The 15801-nt window shown below is 41.4% G+C and overlaps 1 protein-coding gene across 1 annotated transcript in view; it reads right to left on the bottom strand.

The window, feature by feature from the left end:
- The window catches only part of CELSR3 (cadherin EGF LAG seven-pass G-type receptor 3), a 155008-nt gene that overhangs the window by 96446 nt on the left and 42761 nt on the right, over positions 1 to 15801 (bottom strand). Inside the window, exons 3-6 of the mRNA XM_032239098.1 lie at positions 7223 to 7445; positions 6161 to 6276; positions 2345 to 2433; positions 42 to 199 (exon numbers count right to left, since the gene is read on the bottom strand). Of these exons, the coding sequence (XP_032094989.1) occupies positions 42 to 199; positions 2345 to 2433; positions 6161 to 6276; positions 7223 to 7445 (586 nt within the window). The remainder of the gene's footprint in view (positions 1 to 41; positions 200 to 2344; positions 2434 to 6160; positions 6277 to 7222; positions 7446 to 15801) is intronic.

Raw genomic sequence — 15801 nt, 5'->3', positions numbered from 1 at the left:
GCACTTTTTTTTTACTTTAGCTGAAAATAGAGAAGACTCACTTTTTGGAACTGGACTGTACTCCCTCTGCTGCACAGGAATAGTTCCCAATCTCGTTGCCAAACTGTAGTGCCAGAGATGTATCACATTTGTCCACTGTTAGAATGGCCACTTTGTCTGTGGAAGGCCCTTGCACTGAACCCAGGGAGTTTATTTTGGGCTGAAATGATAAAACCAGGCTGAATAGGCATTGCCTTAATACCAATGGTACATTTCATCTGGATTAAGGTTCGTTCCACTAGCACTATTCTAATTCAGAATTCAGATAGATTATACCTTTCTACTTAAAAATATATTTTTAATAACCCTATACTTAGAGGACTAGCATACAAGCACACACCGGTGTTTCTTGATACCCCATAGGAAGAGATGTCGCCATGTTTGTTTAATCATTCAATAGATAGTCAGTGTGGTGCCAAGTTTCCACCAAAAAGGAGAAAGCTTTATACATGGTTGCCATTCTCATGGGAATGAAAAGTCTTTATTCTCCCTTTCTTGCTTTAATACACACGCAAAAAAAACAGAAAACACAAAAAGAAAACAGAAACAATAAAAACATTCAGGAACTCATTCAGCTTATTTTAAAATAAATCATAAATAAAAGATATCATTAAATCTTGATCACATTAAAAATTATTAATTAGTATTTCCATTTCATTGGCAAAGAATCCACTTTTTTTAAAAAAAAACAACCCTAATCTATCTGTGAATTTGGATTGTACTATTTTTCTAACATTGGATGTACCTTCTTTGTTGTTCCCCAGCCCCTGCTTGAAAATCTATATTTTTTTCCCCAGATAGTTATATAAATGTAAGTATATAATTAAAAAATGCATTTACATGTTTAAACTCTGTTGATCTTTGGAATGCCATACCAACACACTTAAAAATGTTGCACCTAAATCTTACCTAAATGAGGACAAGCCCAAGGTGAGATCATTTAATACTATGAGATCACTACAATGCACTTTCTCTCACTCCTAGCTTTGGGGTCCAATTGCCCAGTGACAGCAAAACCTGGAACACTGAAGGTGAGCCTATGACTCACATCTCAAAGGTGACACACCACAAGGTTTTGGAAGACACATCAGTGTTCACCAACACCCAACTGTTATTGAAAGCATGTCCCATTCTCACATGGTTTTCATGGGCTACAGAAGCCATCCAAGAATGGGGTATACTCTCAGTTGGCTTCTGAACCCAGTGGAAATTATGTGAGAGACTGTGCTCTCACAGGCTTCCAGACCCTCCAAAAATCACACAAGATCAAGGTGTATTTTCATACAGTTTTCAGAAGCTGCAGAGGCCAAAAAAGAGTGTTCTCCAAAGCTGCTTCAAGAAGGAAGGCCTTGTATGATCTGAAGCAGCCTTAGGCAGAAAGAGAACATTGCCTGAAAGTAAGTGGCATATTACAGATCCTGAGGAATGCTGGGCTGCAAGGGGAATTACGCCATTCCCCAAGGTTCACATGCCTTGGGGAATGATGCAAGGCAGACTTTTGGGGTGTCAGCAGTGGGGCTAGGGTTGAAGTTGAGGGACTAGGGCTCCCTAGCCTCTACTTCATGCCCTGCCTTGGAGTTGTCCCACTGTTTGGGGTAGCCCAGAGGAAACAAAGACAATTCTATTTGGGGATGTGTGTGCATGTGTGTGAGAGACAAGCTAGCAGAGTCAAGTTGGGTATTTTCTGATTTTTAGAAATACCGAGCACAAAAGATTCACCATCATTGATCTGGAAGAAATGCAAAAAGTGCCAGTGGGGAAGAATTTGATGGAGTGCTACTGTTTTCTTCACAGCATTGTGCCATTTGTAATTTGTATGTTTACCAACTATTTACTCTATTTACTTATCTCGTTTACATCTCACTGCCTCCTGTGGAAATCATAGTTCCAAAAGGGCATACAAGCATTTTTCCCATGCTAGCATTGGCCCAAACCAATCTGACTTATCTTTATCAATGTTTTTACACCGAATATACCTCAGATTTCGCTTGAGAAAGCAGCCCTTATTGACCTGGCTTAGGTTCACCCATCTGCTAAGTCATAACCAGGTTTACATCATTTTGCTTTTGTGTGTTTTGTGGACCCGGCCTCAAATGAGGTCTTCTCATTATGTGTCAATGGTTTGTCCAGCAAAACAAAGTTTAGTGCAATGTTGAAGGCTAGTCACTTTGTATGTGACAAAAGAATTTGGGAGGTGTCCTGGGGAAAAAAAGAAGAAGACTGAGCACATGGAAGACAATGTGTCCTCCAAATGCAACCAGGGTGAAGAAGAAAACTACCACAACACGAAAATATTTGTGCCTACCTTGTTGTAATAATGAAGTTGCATCGTATGCCATTGACCGTCACTAACCCCTCCTGGTACAGATGGAGAAACAACAGTGCTTGATTCCCCTGCAAGGCAGAGGGATATTAGACCCACAGTAAGTAGATTGGGGTGACATTTGTGTCTATGGAGATTCTCAGTCATCCAGTTCATGGTTGTCCCAAAGGTGCTTTTCCCAAGAAGCAACTGGACTTTCTGGTTTTGTTTCACTTCTGATCCATGAAGCTTGTTCAGAAAAAACAGAAAGACCAATTGCCTCTAGGAAAAAAAATGCTTTGGGACATGTGTGTTCTTCATTCTCCACTCATGGGGGAACAACCAAGTTCAGAATTGTAGCCGATAAGCTGTTAAAAAAGTCTTTCCTATGTAGGGCAATCTTGACCCTGAAGATGATCCCAAGGAAATTTTAAAGAGGGATTGTTTTTTTTTTTTTAAGAATTCCCTAAACCCACAAGTTCTTGTATAAATTCAATTCATTTGGCTTTTTGATTAATCCAAGGGTGCTACATAGTAATAGCACTTAGACTTATATACTGCTTCATAGTGCTTTTACAGCCCTCTCTAAGCTGTTTACAGAGTCAGCCTATTGTCCCCAACAATCTGGGTCCTCATTTTACCCACCTCAAAAGGGTGGAAGGCTGAGTCAACCTTGAGCCGGTGAGATTTGAACTACCAAATTGCAGGCAGCAGGCAGGCAACTGAAGTAGCCTGCAGTATTGCACTCTAACCACTGCGCCACCTCAGCTCTTTAATGGTACATACATTAATGTTTGGCAGGAACGTCATCTGTCAAAATGTGTATTATATAAATGTTCATAAGTCATCACCAATACTAGCGTGATGACAATACTACCAATACTAGTGTAAGCCAACCTTATAGGGATGCTCTGTAGACACACACACAAATATACAAGGGAAAAAAAAGAGGATGCTTGGATACACAATACTCCTTTAACATTTTCTGCATTAAAAAACCTAGAATGCTGTGAAAGAAAGCATATTGATTTTACATTTGGTATCAATATTTATGAGCATTACTCCATCTGGATTCATTAAGGAAAGTAACAGAAATGCCTTCCTTATTAGTGTTGGCTACATTATCCCTGTCCACCAAATTGTCCCCTGGATAGTGCAAAACAGAGGAAAAGCACCTGGTGTCTCACTTTTCAGCTCTATTCAGCTACTTTTGTACACATAAATGGGTTATGTATGGAATAACCAAGGGCTACCCTCTTTCAGATTGTTTGTGCTAGTTACAGTACTGTTTCCAAAGCCTCTGAACCAGGGGTGGGTTTCTCACCCCGTTCCAACCGGTTTGGTTGGAACGGGGCCGGCGGCGTCCTCGTGCACGCGGTGCATGCATGCGTACTAGTGTCTGCGCGACGCTCCAGCTGCTCCTGGAGGATCGCGCAGGCGCTGTATGGATCCTGCACATGCGTGGAAGCGCAGAACTCATCAAAACCGGGTAAGGACCGCGGGCGGGCGAGCGGGCCCTTCGCCGTTCCCGGAAGTTACTTACTTCCGGGTTCGCCGACCAACCGGTTCGCAGGGACCGCCGCGAACCGGTTGAAACCCACCCCTGCTCTGCACCCTTTGAATGAGATTTTAGAGATATCGAGGTAATGTAAATTCTTGCTGTTCCTTCCTGCTCCCTCTCTTTTGCAGTTAACTATGTTTGATGTCTGATAAATAAAAATCAAGGTATATTTTTTCACTAGCTGAACTTTCATAAGGATAACTGTAGCTCTCCACTTCTTAACCGATTCTTTTTCTTATTTGAAAAGGTGAAAACACAACAAATCTGTTTTTTTTTTATTTTCTGCAACTAAGCAAGGAAGAAGGCTGCAGTAATAAGAATGGAAAGGCGAAGCGGCAATGCCAGTCTGCCTTACTGACGTTTTTAACACCTTGAAAATGAAAGCCATTTCCTGTAATACAGTAACTATATTCAGGTGGTTTCCATTTTGGACCTCATCTTTAAAGTTGAAAAGTCTGTCATATTTTTTCTGCATAATCAGACAGAATCTTGTGAATAAAGGACATGGTTTGGAGTATTACTATGTCACATGACATTAAAGGTTTTAGACGCAGCTTAAAACAGAACATGGCTTCCAGCATTAGCATTTGTTCTGATAGCACTTGAATCTTTGTAACCTGTAGACCCACAGTATATGATATGTGGGCATATAAGCAAGTGAATTCAGAGCTGCACGTATAGATATACTATCTTGCCACCTTCTATGTCTTTCCCCCACTGGTTTAGTGGTTTAGTGGTTTATTAGTGGTTTATTAGCATTTGTAGGCCGCCCTTTTCCCTGAGGGGACTCAGGGCGGCTCACAGAAAACCAGGGAGAGGGGAATACAACATTAAGACAACAACATATAATAAAAATAGTAAGCAACATTCATTCATCATTCGGGCGGGGTAGCAATTCTTATCCCCAGGCCTGACGGGCGAGCCAGTTCTTCAAGGCTATGCGGAAGGCCTGGACGGTGGAGAGGGTACGAATCTCCACGGGGAGCTCGTTCCAAAGGGTCGGGGCTACTGCTGAGAAGGCCCTCCTCCTTGTAGTTGCCAGCCGACACTGGCTGGCCGATGGAATGCGGAGGAGGCCTAATCTATGGGATCTTATAGGTCGTAGGGAGGTAATTGGCAGAAGGCGGTCTCTCAAGTGTCATGTCATTCAGGCATATATCTGTATGTTGATGTACATATCATTATAAATTTTTCTGGGTTATCATCCCAGAATCAGTAAGATGACCTAACTAAAGTACAAACTGGCATTTTTTGTACAGATCATCCGATGCAAATTTAATGGGTGCGAACACAGAATCTGGTATATTAGCCTACAGACTACGGTAATTCTCTGCAACTCTTGCGATTGATGAAAGCAAACATTCATACAAAGATGAGCAAGACCTGCCAATTACAAATGTGCATAGAGAAGTTTTCTGCAAGTTGAATTATGGATGACATTAGAAGTTGCGGGCTGAAGTGCTTTTTTTGAAATGAAATACCTGAAGGTTCCACCAACCACCGAAGCTCATTGTCTACAGCAAATGACTATTTAAAAAAAAAACCAGGAATGTTGAAAGAGTGTCTAGTGCAAAATACAATATTTTGGGCGGCGTGCGGGTTGTGTTTGCCTGGCTACTGGTATCTAAATTTTCCTGTGGTTGGAAATGTGACTACCACTTTGTAATAAAGGGCTAGTCCTGTGATGGCAAACCTATGGCATGCATGCCGCAGGTGGCACACGGAGTCATATCTGCTGGCACGCAAGCCATCAGCATATGCGCACAATGGCCAGCTGATTTTTGGGCTTCGGGGGGGGGGGTTCTTGGCGCCTGGGGAGGGCAAAAACAGCCTCTCCCGGCCCCTGGGAGGAAATACCAAGCTCAGCTTGGAGGTGAGCAGTTCAGCACGCATGGGGGGGGGAGCGTGGGGGGGTTGTGCACACTTGCGCATGTGGGGGCACACTTTGCATTATGGGTTCCGGCACACACATGCCCACTATTGCACATTTTTGGCACCCAACAACAAAAAAGTTAGCCATTGCTGGGCTATTCTATTTGGCAAGGGACTTTCAAAGATCCCAAGTGTCTTCATTTGTTGCATTAGAAGATGTTTCAGATAATTCATCAGTAGCTACTAATTTTGAAAAAAGTGCAGCTTCTATAAGATTCTCAACATCAAAAAGTCTGTTTTATAGTAAGTACCCTTCTTTCATTATAACAATGGCAGCTTCTTGAGGACATCAGTGAGGAAAGCATGGACCCATCTGCCACACTCACCTGTAGAGTACTTCAGCTGGACCTGCCCATCAACAATCTCTACAGCCAGAAAGTCATGCTTCTCATTCAGACGTCCATTGTAAATTAAGAGACCGCCACGCTCTACAGTGGCAAATCTAGCGATGAAATATAAAGAGTTAGCATTTTCACACATAATTAAGCAAACTAGATAATTTTTTTCCACAAAGTTAGGATTATAGGTGAACGATAAATAAAATAAAAATAAAATAAAGGTGATTTTTTTGTACAATTTTTCCTGATAGCATACTCAAGTCAGCTGGTGTAATTGCCAATCGGTATTATGACTGCAGAAAAAATTATATTACTATCAAATCATCAACAAAGAGTAGATCTGTCACCCCACCCCCACCCCCCGAACTGACAAAATAGGTAAAGGTTCCCCTTGCATATATGTGCTAGTCATTCCCAACTCTAGGGGGCGGTGCTCATCTCCGTTTCAAAGCTGAAGAGCCAGTGCTGTCTGAAGACATCTCCGTGGTCATCTGGCCAGCATGCCAAAGGCACACGGAATGGTGTTACCCTCCCACCAAATGTGGTTCCTATTTTTCTACTTGCATTTTTACATGCTTTTGAACTGCTAGGTTGGCAGAAACTGGGAGAAATAACGGGAGCTCACTCCATTACATGGCACTAGATATTCAAACCACTTAACTGCTGACCTTTCTGATCGACAAGTTCAGCATCTTAGCTATGACATCCCCATGACAAGATAGAACCCAACTAATCACTGTACCACACTTTGAAGAAACCCGCACTTGTTGAATTTCTGCTTGGTTTATATTTGAGCATTTGTTCAAGGAAAGTGAAAGTTGCCAACAATTGTAATCATTCTCCTAGTAATTTTTTTTAAAAAAGTCTGACACATTGGAGATACTCAGATAGAACTAATATTTTGGGAATGTTCCCCTCTCCAATATGAGAGAGAAAAATCTAACTTGAAAGCCAGGACAAGTATATAATGGAGTTCAGCAAGCTAAAATTCAACACCATCAATTGCAGAAAAAGGTAGTTCTTGCAAAGCTGCTTCTTAGGAGAACTTACGAAAGAGAAAGGCTCAGGTGGAACCTCTGGCGCAAACCTCGAAACATGACAAAAGATTTGGGAGGGAAAGAGCGTACAGATACTTCACAGAATGGTTTTTCAAAGCCCCCGGGTGGACATTGACATTGGAAGCCTCCATCTGCAGAGTTGGTACAAGTGCCTCCATTCCTACACACGCCAGGAACACAACGTCCTGCCCGGCTATCCACTTCACAATTATCACCTATTGGGAGAGAAGAGGAGAAGAAATGATTAGAGGGCCTTTGAGACAGAAGAAGGCAAAAGCCACAGTAAAAGAAACAACTGAGATTCCTGTCATATACATAAGCAGTGGTGGATTAAGCCTCAGAGATGCCCTAAGCACTGAAAAATCTTGCTGCCCCTCCTTTGTACATAGTGTACAAATCTTCATTGGTTTCTTTCCCCCTCAACTTTCTCCTGCCCCCTTCGGGCCTGGTGCCCTAAGCATGTCCTTAGTGTGGTTAATGGTTAATACACCACTGCATATAAGAAGATACTACATTATATTTGTGCTGTGTTGATTAAGTTATGTTAAATCCACACTATGCCATATTTGTATTTCTGGTGAACTCTCAATGCTCTCTACACTGTCATAAATGGGTCATCATTTGGGTAAATGGCTATATCTCATCTCTGTAAAACTACTGGATCTACTAAGGTGGTTGTCTGAAAAGGCTGTTAGATCTACAAGGATTCCCAATGGCCTAGGAAGGTTTGTGATTAATCCTACCAAAGTTTCTGTCAATACCCAAGTTGTTACATGGAATAGGGTATTTGCTGAAGAAATTGACACTATCACTCCCAGTGCCCTCTCCAGTCTGCTTTAGAGGACTTCAGGAAATTGAAGTGATAAGACAAGAGTGTAAGTGGACAATAATGTGGTTCACATTTGATAAGACAGCATGAAGCCAATTTGAAATAATAAACTTTGATGAGATCTGCAGCAAAAAAAAAAAAATAACCCATTATTTCTCTGTGCTTATTGTCCCTGTTTGCAGACTGTTGAATCATTTCAAGTTGGGAGAGAGCTGATTCACACTACTAACCACTTATTTCCAGAATTTGATCCCCAAATTCTAATAAGTTAGTTGTAATTTATTTTTGTGTAAGTGTGTTTATTGGCATGAACTCTGTTCTGTTCAGACCATCCTGGTTGCTGCTAGTGAAGAAAAGTGAATAATGGGACTGTCTGGTAACTTTTTTTACTTAGAGTATTTTTTGGAGTATAAGACGCACCAAGGTTTTGAAGAGGCAAATTTAAAAAAAAAGTTTTTGCACTCTGTAAACCTCCCCAAAACAGGCCCATTTTTTTTTTCAAAAAAAAAGGGCATGAATAGCCTTTAGGAGGCTTGTAGAGTGCTCCTGGAGGGGGGCAAAAACAAGTAAAAAATGGCTCATTTCTTGCAAAAATGGGCCCATTTTTGTCAAAAAAAGGACATGGATAGCCTTTAGGAGGCTTATTGAGTGCTCCTGGGGTCTGGGTGGGGGGAGGCAAAATTGTGCAAAAAACGGCCCATTCTTTGCTCATTTCTGCCTTCCCCAGATCCCAGGAGCACTCTGAAAGCCTCCTAAAAGCTATGCTTGGCCATTTTGGTGAAGGGGGCGGGGTTTCAGGAGGCAAAAAATTCTGTATTCAATGTATAAGTTGCACCCAGATTTTCAGCCTCTTTTTTGAGGGCAAAAGGTGCGTCTTATACTCTGAAAAATACGGTAGTTACACTGGATCAATGTGAGTTTTTGACACCCAAGAATGTGGCCAAGTTGTTTGGAGGGCATGTTCTAGTATCATTGCACAATGCAGCCTGTAACTTATAGACAGAAATTGTTGAAAAATCCCTTTGTGAGCAAAAGCAGGATGCCTCTTTATCTACAGAAAAAAAAATCAGATTAGATTTCCAAAAAAGCCTGTGCCACAACACCTTGCAGCACCAAAGTGACTTTGGCTTGTGATGAACGCTTATTAAGGTCAGGCATGGTTAGAATTGGATAGAGAACCACTGGGATGTTCCAGAATGGCAGTCTAGAATATAGAAAAACAATATTCTGTATACATTCAAAAAATATATACAGAAAAATATATAGAAAAAGTCAATGGAAAATTATGTCCATATTATTGTCCACGTGGCTACATGGATGTTACATGCAAGTACACATGAAATTACCAGCAGGGATGCTTGACTCAAGGGATGTGTACTTTGAAAAAGCCTGTAGTAATTAGAGATCGATATTCAAACATCCACAATTGGGTAAAATGATTGAAAAAGTGATGGTAATCATGGAGGAAGTGTTGCAATTCAAGTGGGATTTCTCCTGATTGATGGCCAAGTTTCAGAGCTGGCTGCTCTCATAATGGATGTCGTGGATATTTTTGTTTGAGGATTGGGTACCAGAGCTTGACACCAGATATGACGGTCAAAAATTTCTCCCTGCTCTGAATTTTAAAGTACATATACTGTAAAAAAGAAGTTAATATATACAGTAGTAATATATTTAGTGTGGAAAATTAGGTACTCATATATGTAAAGAAATTCTCCAGTTAACAGCACCGGAAAATGGAATCATGATTTTTGTATAAGTTAATATTGAGTTTTAAATCCTGGGCCTCTTCCTTCTGCTATTTTAACTCAATAACTATATGCCTACTTGTGACTATTCTAACCTATTTGGGTCATCAGTCCCTTGTTTACGAAAAAATCTTTTCTGGTTGGAGAATCAACGATTCCTATTTCACCAGTTTCAGGCTTATACTAATGGAGAAACTGTTTCTTTTTCAGTCTTTCTTGAATTAGTGGTTTTTGATACCATGGCATCAAGGTATAGCATGCTGATGATACTAAATTGAAAGATGTAGCATGCGGATACTAAATTCTACCTATGATGATTTTGTCATCATCACTGCCATCCTGCATAAATGCAATTGTGAAAAGGGATGGAGAGAACTATGAGATTGTTGGGTAGTCCTAAAAGGTACCCTTTTCAAAGGCAATATGTAACAGGACAGTCATGCTTGTGGACTGTATAAATAGCATGATTTGTTTCTGGCATCGGCCATTAACAGTGATACAGTTAAACTGTAACTGCAATCTACAGTAAATATATAGTTTCTGGGCAACTGTACCATATGAAGTGAGACTGTATGCGGTGGAGCTAAAAACTCCCAGAATTCCTAGTCATGCTGGCTAAAAGGCAACTCCAATATATGGAGGCAACTCCAACATATATAGGCAACTCCAAATGGTTGGTTAACCATTTGTCTGAAGTGGTGTAGGGTTTCCTGCCCAGGCAGGGGGTTGGACTAGAAGACCTCCAAGGTCCCTTCCAACTCTGCTATTCTATTCTATTCTATTCTATTCTGTTCTGTTCTGTTCTGTCCTGTCCTGTCCTGTCCTATCTTACCCTACCCTACCCTACCCTACCCTACCCTACCCTATCCTATCCTATATCTGGAAGGTGTCAAATTGGGGAAGATTGTTCTAGGACAGTGATGGCGAACCTATGACACGCGTGTCAGTGCTGACACGCGTAGCCATTTGGGGTGACATGCACAGGATTTCATGCGATTCATCCTCGGCTCCTGCACGGCCGCCGAGGATGAAAGAATCTGTGCTGGAGGAACGGGGGGGGGCGGGACGTGTGATCTCCCCCGCCCACACTCACTTACTGTATCGCCGCTGCCCCTTTCTGAGTGCAGGGGCTGCTGGTAAGGTGTGCGTGCCGTGCGCACACACGTCATCAGCGCGGCGAGGAAGGACCCGCAGGAGAGGAGCGCGGGAACAGTGCGCGCTTCTCTCCAGTCAGGCCGGCACAGAGAGTCTACTCCTGGTTAGTTAAAGAATTCGCCCTCCCCCTCACTTATCTCAGTTCACGGCAGGGCTGTGGAGTCTGCTGCTTCCAGCTCCACGTCCTCATCAACATGCCGCTCCGGCCCGCCCCCGCTATGAATATTCATATTCTTTGCCCTCGTGTCACTAGGAATATTCATAGCAGGGGCGGGCCGGAGCGGCATGTTGATGAGGACGTGGAGCTGGAAGCAGCCGACTCCACAGCCCTGGTTCACGGCACCCCAAACAAGTTCAATAATATCAAGGGCAACATACGAAATCGACTGATGAACAAAGAAGTTACTAAGCAGGTATGTTAAATAATTTGTTTTTGGTTTATTAAATACAATTATATATTGCAATTATACATTTTTGTAGTTTAAACTATAAATTGCGCAAAATTATGTTTTTGTCGAAGTGACACACAACTCAAGTTATGCTCGATTTTTTGCCGATTTTTGACACACCACGCCAAAAAGGTTGCCCATCACTGTTCTAGGATCATTTAGCCCTGTCTTTATCATTTAGCCCTGTCTTTATTGTCATTTGCCTGAACAGCCATGTGATGGCACTATTTACCATTCAGCATATGTGGAATTTGCAACCAAACTATCAGCATTCAACATGCATCATTCTTCTGGCAAAGTAAACAATCTTCACCAGTATACGGTATGTCAGGTAACCTTGCCATATTTCCTTTCAATAGGAATAAAGAATGATAGCAGTTTTCTTTTTGCAAGCATAAAGTGTTGGTACAGTGTCAATGGACAAAATCAAGAAGGTGGATTCATTTTGGCAGTCTAAAGTTTGATCTGGACAGAAAGAGAAGGAGGAGAAAGAGAAGGAAAAAAAGAGAAGAAGGAGGAGAGGGAGGAGCACAAGAGACTAAGGCTCTTTTACACATCTGAGATTTCATTCTTTCAAATCATATGCTGGAAAGCTTCATTCAGCATAGTACAGGTGAGGTCAAACAAGTGTTTCAAATGCTAAAACTGAGAGCTTAATCTTCTTTAATTAACCTTACGTTTAACTGAATCATACTCATGATTAAAAATAATCTACACAGGATAGCAAAAACCTCAGAACTGCATGGAAATTCAACACAGCTCTAAATCCAACCGGGAGAGGGAAGAATGCCTGCCTGCCAGATTTTATCCTAGAAAGATAATCAGATAGTAAATGCAAAAACTCTTCCTCTTTACCTTCCCTGAAGGAATTTTGCCCCATTTTACAACTTCTTTTGCCACAGTTGTTGTGTGAGTCACTGCAGTTGTTAAGTTAGTAATGTGATTGTTAAGTTAATCTCTCTCCCTCACTGACAGTGAATGTCAGAAGGTGGCAAAAGGCGATCACATAACCCCGGGACATAGCAACCATCATAAATATAAGTCAATTGTCAAGCAGCTGAATTTTGATTGCATGACAACAGGGATGTTGCAACGGTTATAAGTGTGAAAAACAGTCAAAAGTCATTTTTTTTCAGTGCCACTAAATAAACTGTTGTAAGTCAAAGGCTATCAAGGTTGACTCAGCCTTCCATCCTTCCGAGGTGGGTAAAATGAGGACCCAGATTGTTGGGGGCAATATGCTGACTCCGTAAACCACTTAGAGAGGGTTGTAAAGCTCTGTGAAGCAGTATATAAATCTAAGTACTATTACTAAGTGCTATTGTAATCATGGAAAGTCTAACCACAATCTCTTGGTTGGTTAATGTGTTTACTAAACCTTAAAAAAAATACCCTAAGCAAATCAGTCCTGGTTAATACTTGGATGGCAGAGACAGGAACTCTAAGAAGGCATCACAAGTCACTTTCATATTCTTGAGAAGAAAACCACATGGACAAGTCCACTGAGTAGTGAAATTAAGCTTGACTTAATAGCAATAGCACTTAGACATATATACAGCTTCACAGAGCTTTACATTGCTCTCTAAGTGGTTTACAGAGTCGGCATATTGCCCCCAACAATCTGGGTCCTCATTTTACCCACCTTGGAAGAATGGAAGGCTGAGTCAATCTTGAGCCTGGTGAGATTTGAACTGCTGAATTGCAGGCAGCCGATAATCAGTGGAAGTAGCTTGCAGTACTGCACTCTAACCACTGTGCCCCCAAGCTCTTAAGGGAGTATTAGAATATGGAAGGGACTAGTCAAGATGACATGAGATTTTATGTGGTTTTAAAGAGTCTTCCAGAGCTTAGAGACCACTATAAAAAGGCCCATGTATTTCCAATTGAGAGAATATTCTGCGAAAATTCTCCTTTAGATGTTCAGACAGGACAGGCAGAATCAACTTTGGCAAGGCAGTGCCTAGGAGTAATTCGGTTGATATCAATTTCCAAAGAAAAGTAGAAAGAGTAATGGGACCAGTTAATGTACTGCTGATTAGCTTTTCAGAAGCACTTAGCTGAGAAACAGTGATGGACTAGATGGGCCTTTAATCAAATCATGTAGACAACTGTTCTCATGCCCTTATATTAGATCATTTCTAAGCAACCTGCCCAACAGTCGCACCATATAAAGCAACTCAAATACACAGGCTCCCGGGACTGTTGGGTCATAAAACACAACTCTTTCTAGTACCTTTAAAAAAGGTGAAATGTTGGGTGTAATAGCTTTCATTCCTGTTTTGTACTTTTTTCACCTACAGCAGCTTACTCAGCATGATCCCACTGAGGATAATAGAAAAGAGCAGGTGATATGATCCAGAAAGGAACAGGAATTTATATGCCATGATTGCATTGTCTCGTACAGCTCAGTGCATTAAAGATGTAGTAAGATTTCCAAGTTTGCATCCTGGGAGGTACATCCTGGCAATTGTAAGAGTTTCCCTGCTGCTCAATAGCCATCCTTCCTGAAATGCAGCTAGATCTGGGTTACCGATGGGCTCTCCCAGGTTTACAATGTTGCAGGATTTAAAGCTATTAGGATCTTGGGATAGCAATAGCAATAGCAGTTAGACTTATATACCGCTTCATAGGGCTTTCAGCCCTCTCTAAGCGGTTTAGAGAGTCAGCATATTGCCCCCACAGTCTGGGTCCTCATTTTACCCACCTCAGAAGGATGGAAGGCTGAGTCAACCCTGAGCCGATGAGATTTGAACCGCTGAACTGCAGCTAACAGTCAGCTGAAGTGGCTGCAGTACTGCACTCTAACCACTGCGCCACCTTGGCTCTTATGGGTGTTCAAAGGAGCTCAGGATTTCATAGCTGCGACAATCCTGAATTTATCCCAGGTTATCTCAGCTATGTCTGCTAGAGATAGCAATAATAGCAATCACAGACTTATCCACTACTTCACAGTGCTTTAGAGCCCTCTCTAAGCAGTTTACAGAATCAGTCTATTGCCCCAAACAATCTGGGTCCTCATTTTACCCACCCCGGAAGGATGGAAGGTTGAGCCAGCCCGGTGAGATTTTAACTGCTAAATTGCAGGCAGCTGGCAGGCAGCAGAAGTAGCCTGCAGTACTGCGCTCCAACCACTGCACCACCTCGGCTCTTACAGATAGCCACTTGTTAGATCTAATGTTTACTTTGGAGCAGATGGCACATGATCTAGATACGGGAGGCATTGTCACTAATTCCTAACTGTGCTCAGATCATTTTCTAATTATGATGCCCATTACGGAAAATTCTGACCTCTGCAAGGATGATTTGGCCCTATTTGAACAGTCAGCCCCAGCTGTTTGATAGATCCAGATGGCTTTTTGAAAGTGCTTGGAGATTTTCGCAGCAGCCTGGTAAACAGTTACACTCCGCATCGGGAACAAGAAGTTAACCAGAGCACTGGATGTCATTGTTTCTCTCTTGGATGACTGGTCCTGAGTGGCAACCTGGGTTGATCAAGGAGTTCCAGCAAAGGAAATAAGTGAAGAGATGCTGATGATGGAAAAAGCAGATTCCTTTCAGACTGAATTCTTAGCCAGGAATTCAGCTTTCTCCATGTTGTTCTTGATGTCTTAAGTTAGGTCCATAGGGGGATGTCAGGAAGCGACAGGGAAGGAAATATATGAACCCTTGACCCCTTCTCTAAATGTATGACCTGAAAACCTCTTAAGGGTTCATTAGTGCTGATTTGGTTATCTCTTCATAAACCAGTACAGAGGCAAGCTTTTTGCTCCTGTCAGTGGCAATCTCGTTCTTCATTTGACAAGGGGAGGTACAGTTTGAGAAACTGGTCCCTCGTTTGCTGTTCCTCTCCACAAAGTGTATAATTTTTCCTTGTCTGCACAGTAAATGTGGGAAATAAAATCCCAAATGATGCTTCATCTGGTGAATGATATCTCAGTAGCTGTCTCTGCAGCAATCATAATTGAAATATGCTTCCTTCCCTTTCCCTAATGGTCAACATGTCTACTTTCTTTCAAAATGCTAAAATGGAAGAAATTCTATCTTTTTAATACCCTTTTGTGTTATTTTTGTCTTCCTTGAACATTATTAAAATATATATTTAGAATTAAATACAATGTACCATAATTTAGAATATGAGTGGGGTTTTCTTTTTTGCATTTTTAATTTAATCTACTTTGGTTTTTAAATGGATAAATTAGTACAGGATTTTTCGCTTTTCTTCTCCCCACCACACTATGTAGTTCTTTTTTTATTAGGTTTATATTATATATAAAACTCACTTTTGTCTTTATTTTAGTTGTTTAACTTTACATTTACATTTAATGCACAGTCTTTCACATTCATGTGAAAAATATGGAAATTGGATTGTTTTTTAAAAATACATTTACAT

This window comes from Thamnophis elegans, chromosome 2 (assembly GCF_009769535.1).
Source record: "Thamnophis elegans isolate rThaEle1 chromosome 2, rThaEle1.pri, whole genome shotgun sequence".
Classification (NCBI taxonomy): domain Eukaryota; kingdom Metazoa; phylum Chordata; class Lepidosauria; order Squamata; family Colubridae; genus Thamnophis; species Thamnophis elegans.
This window is presented reverse-complemented; position numbering and strand designations above follow the sequence as displayed.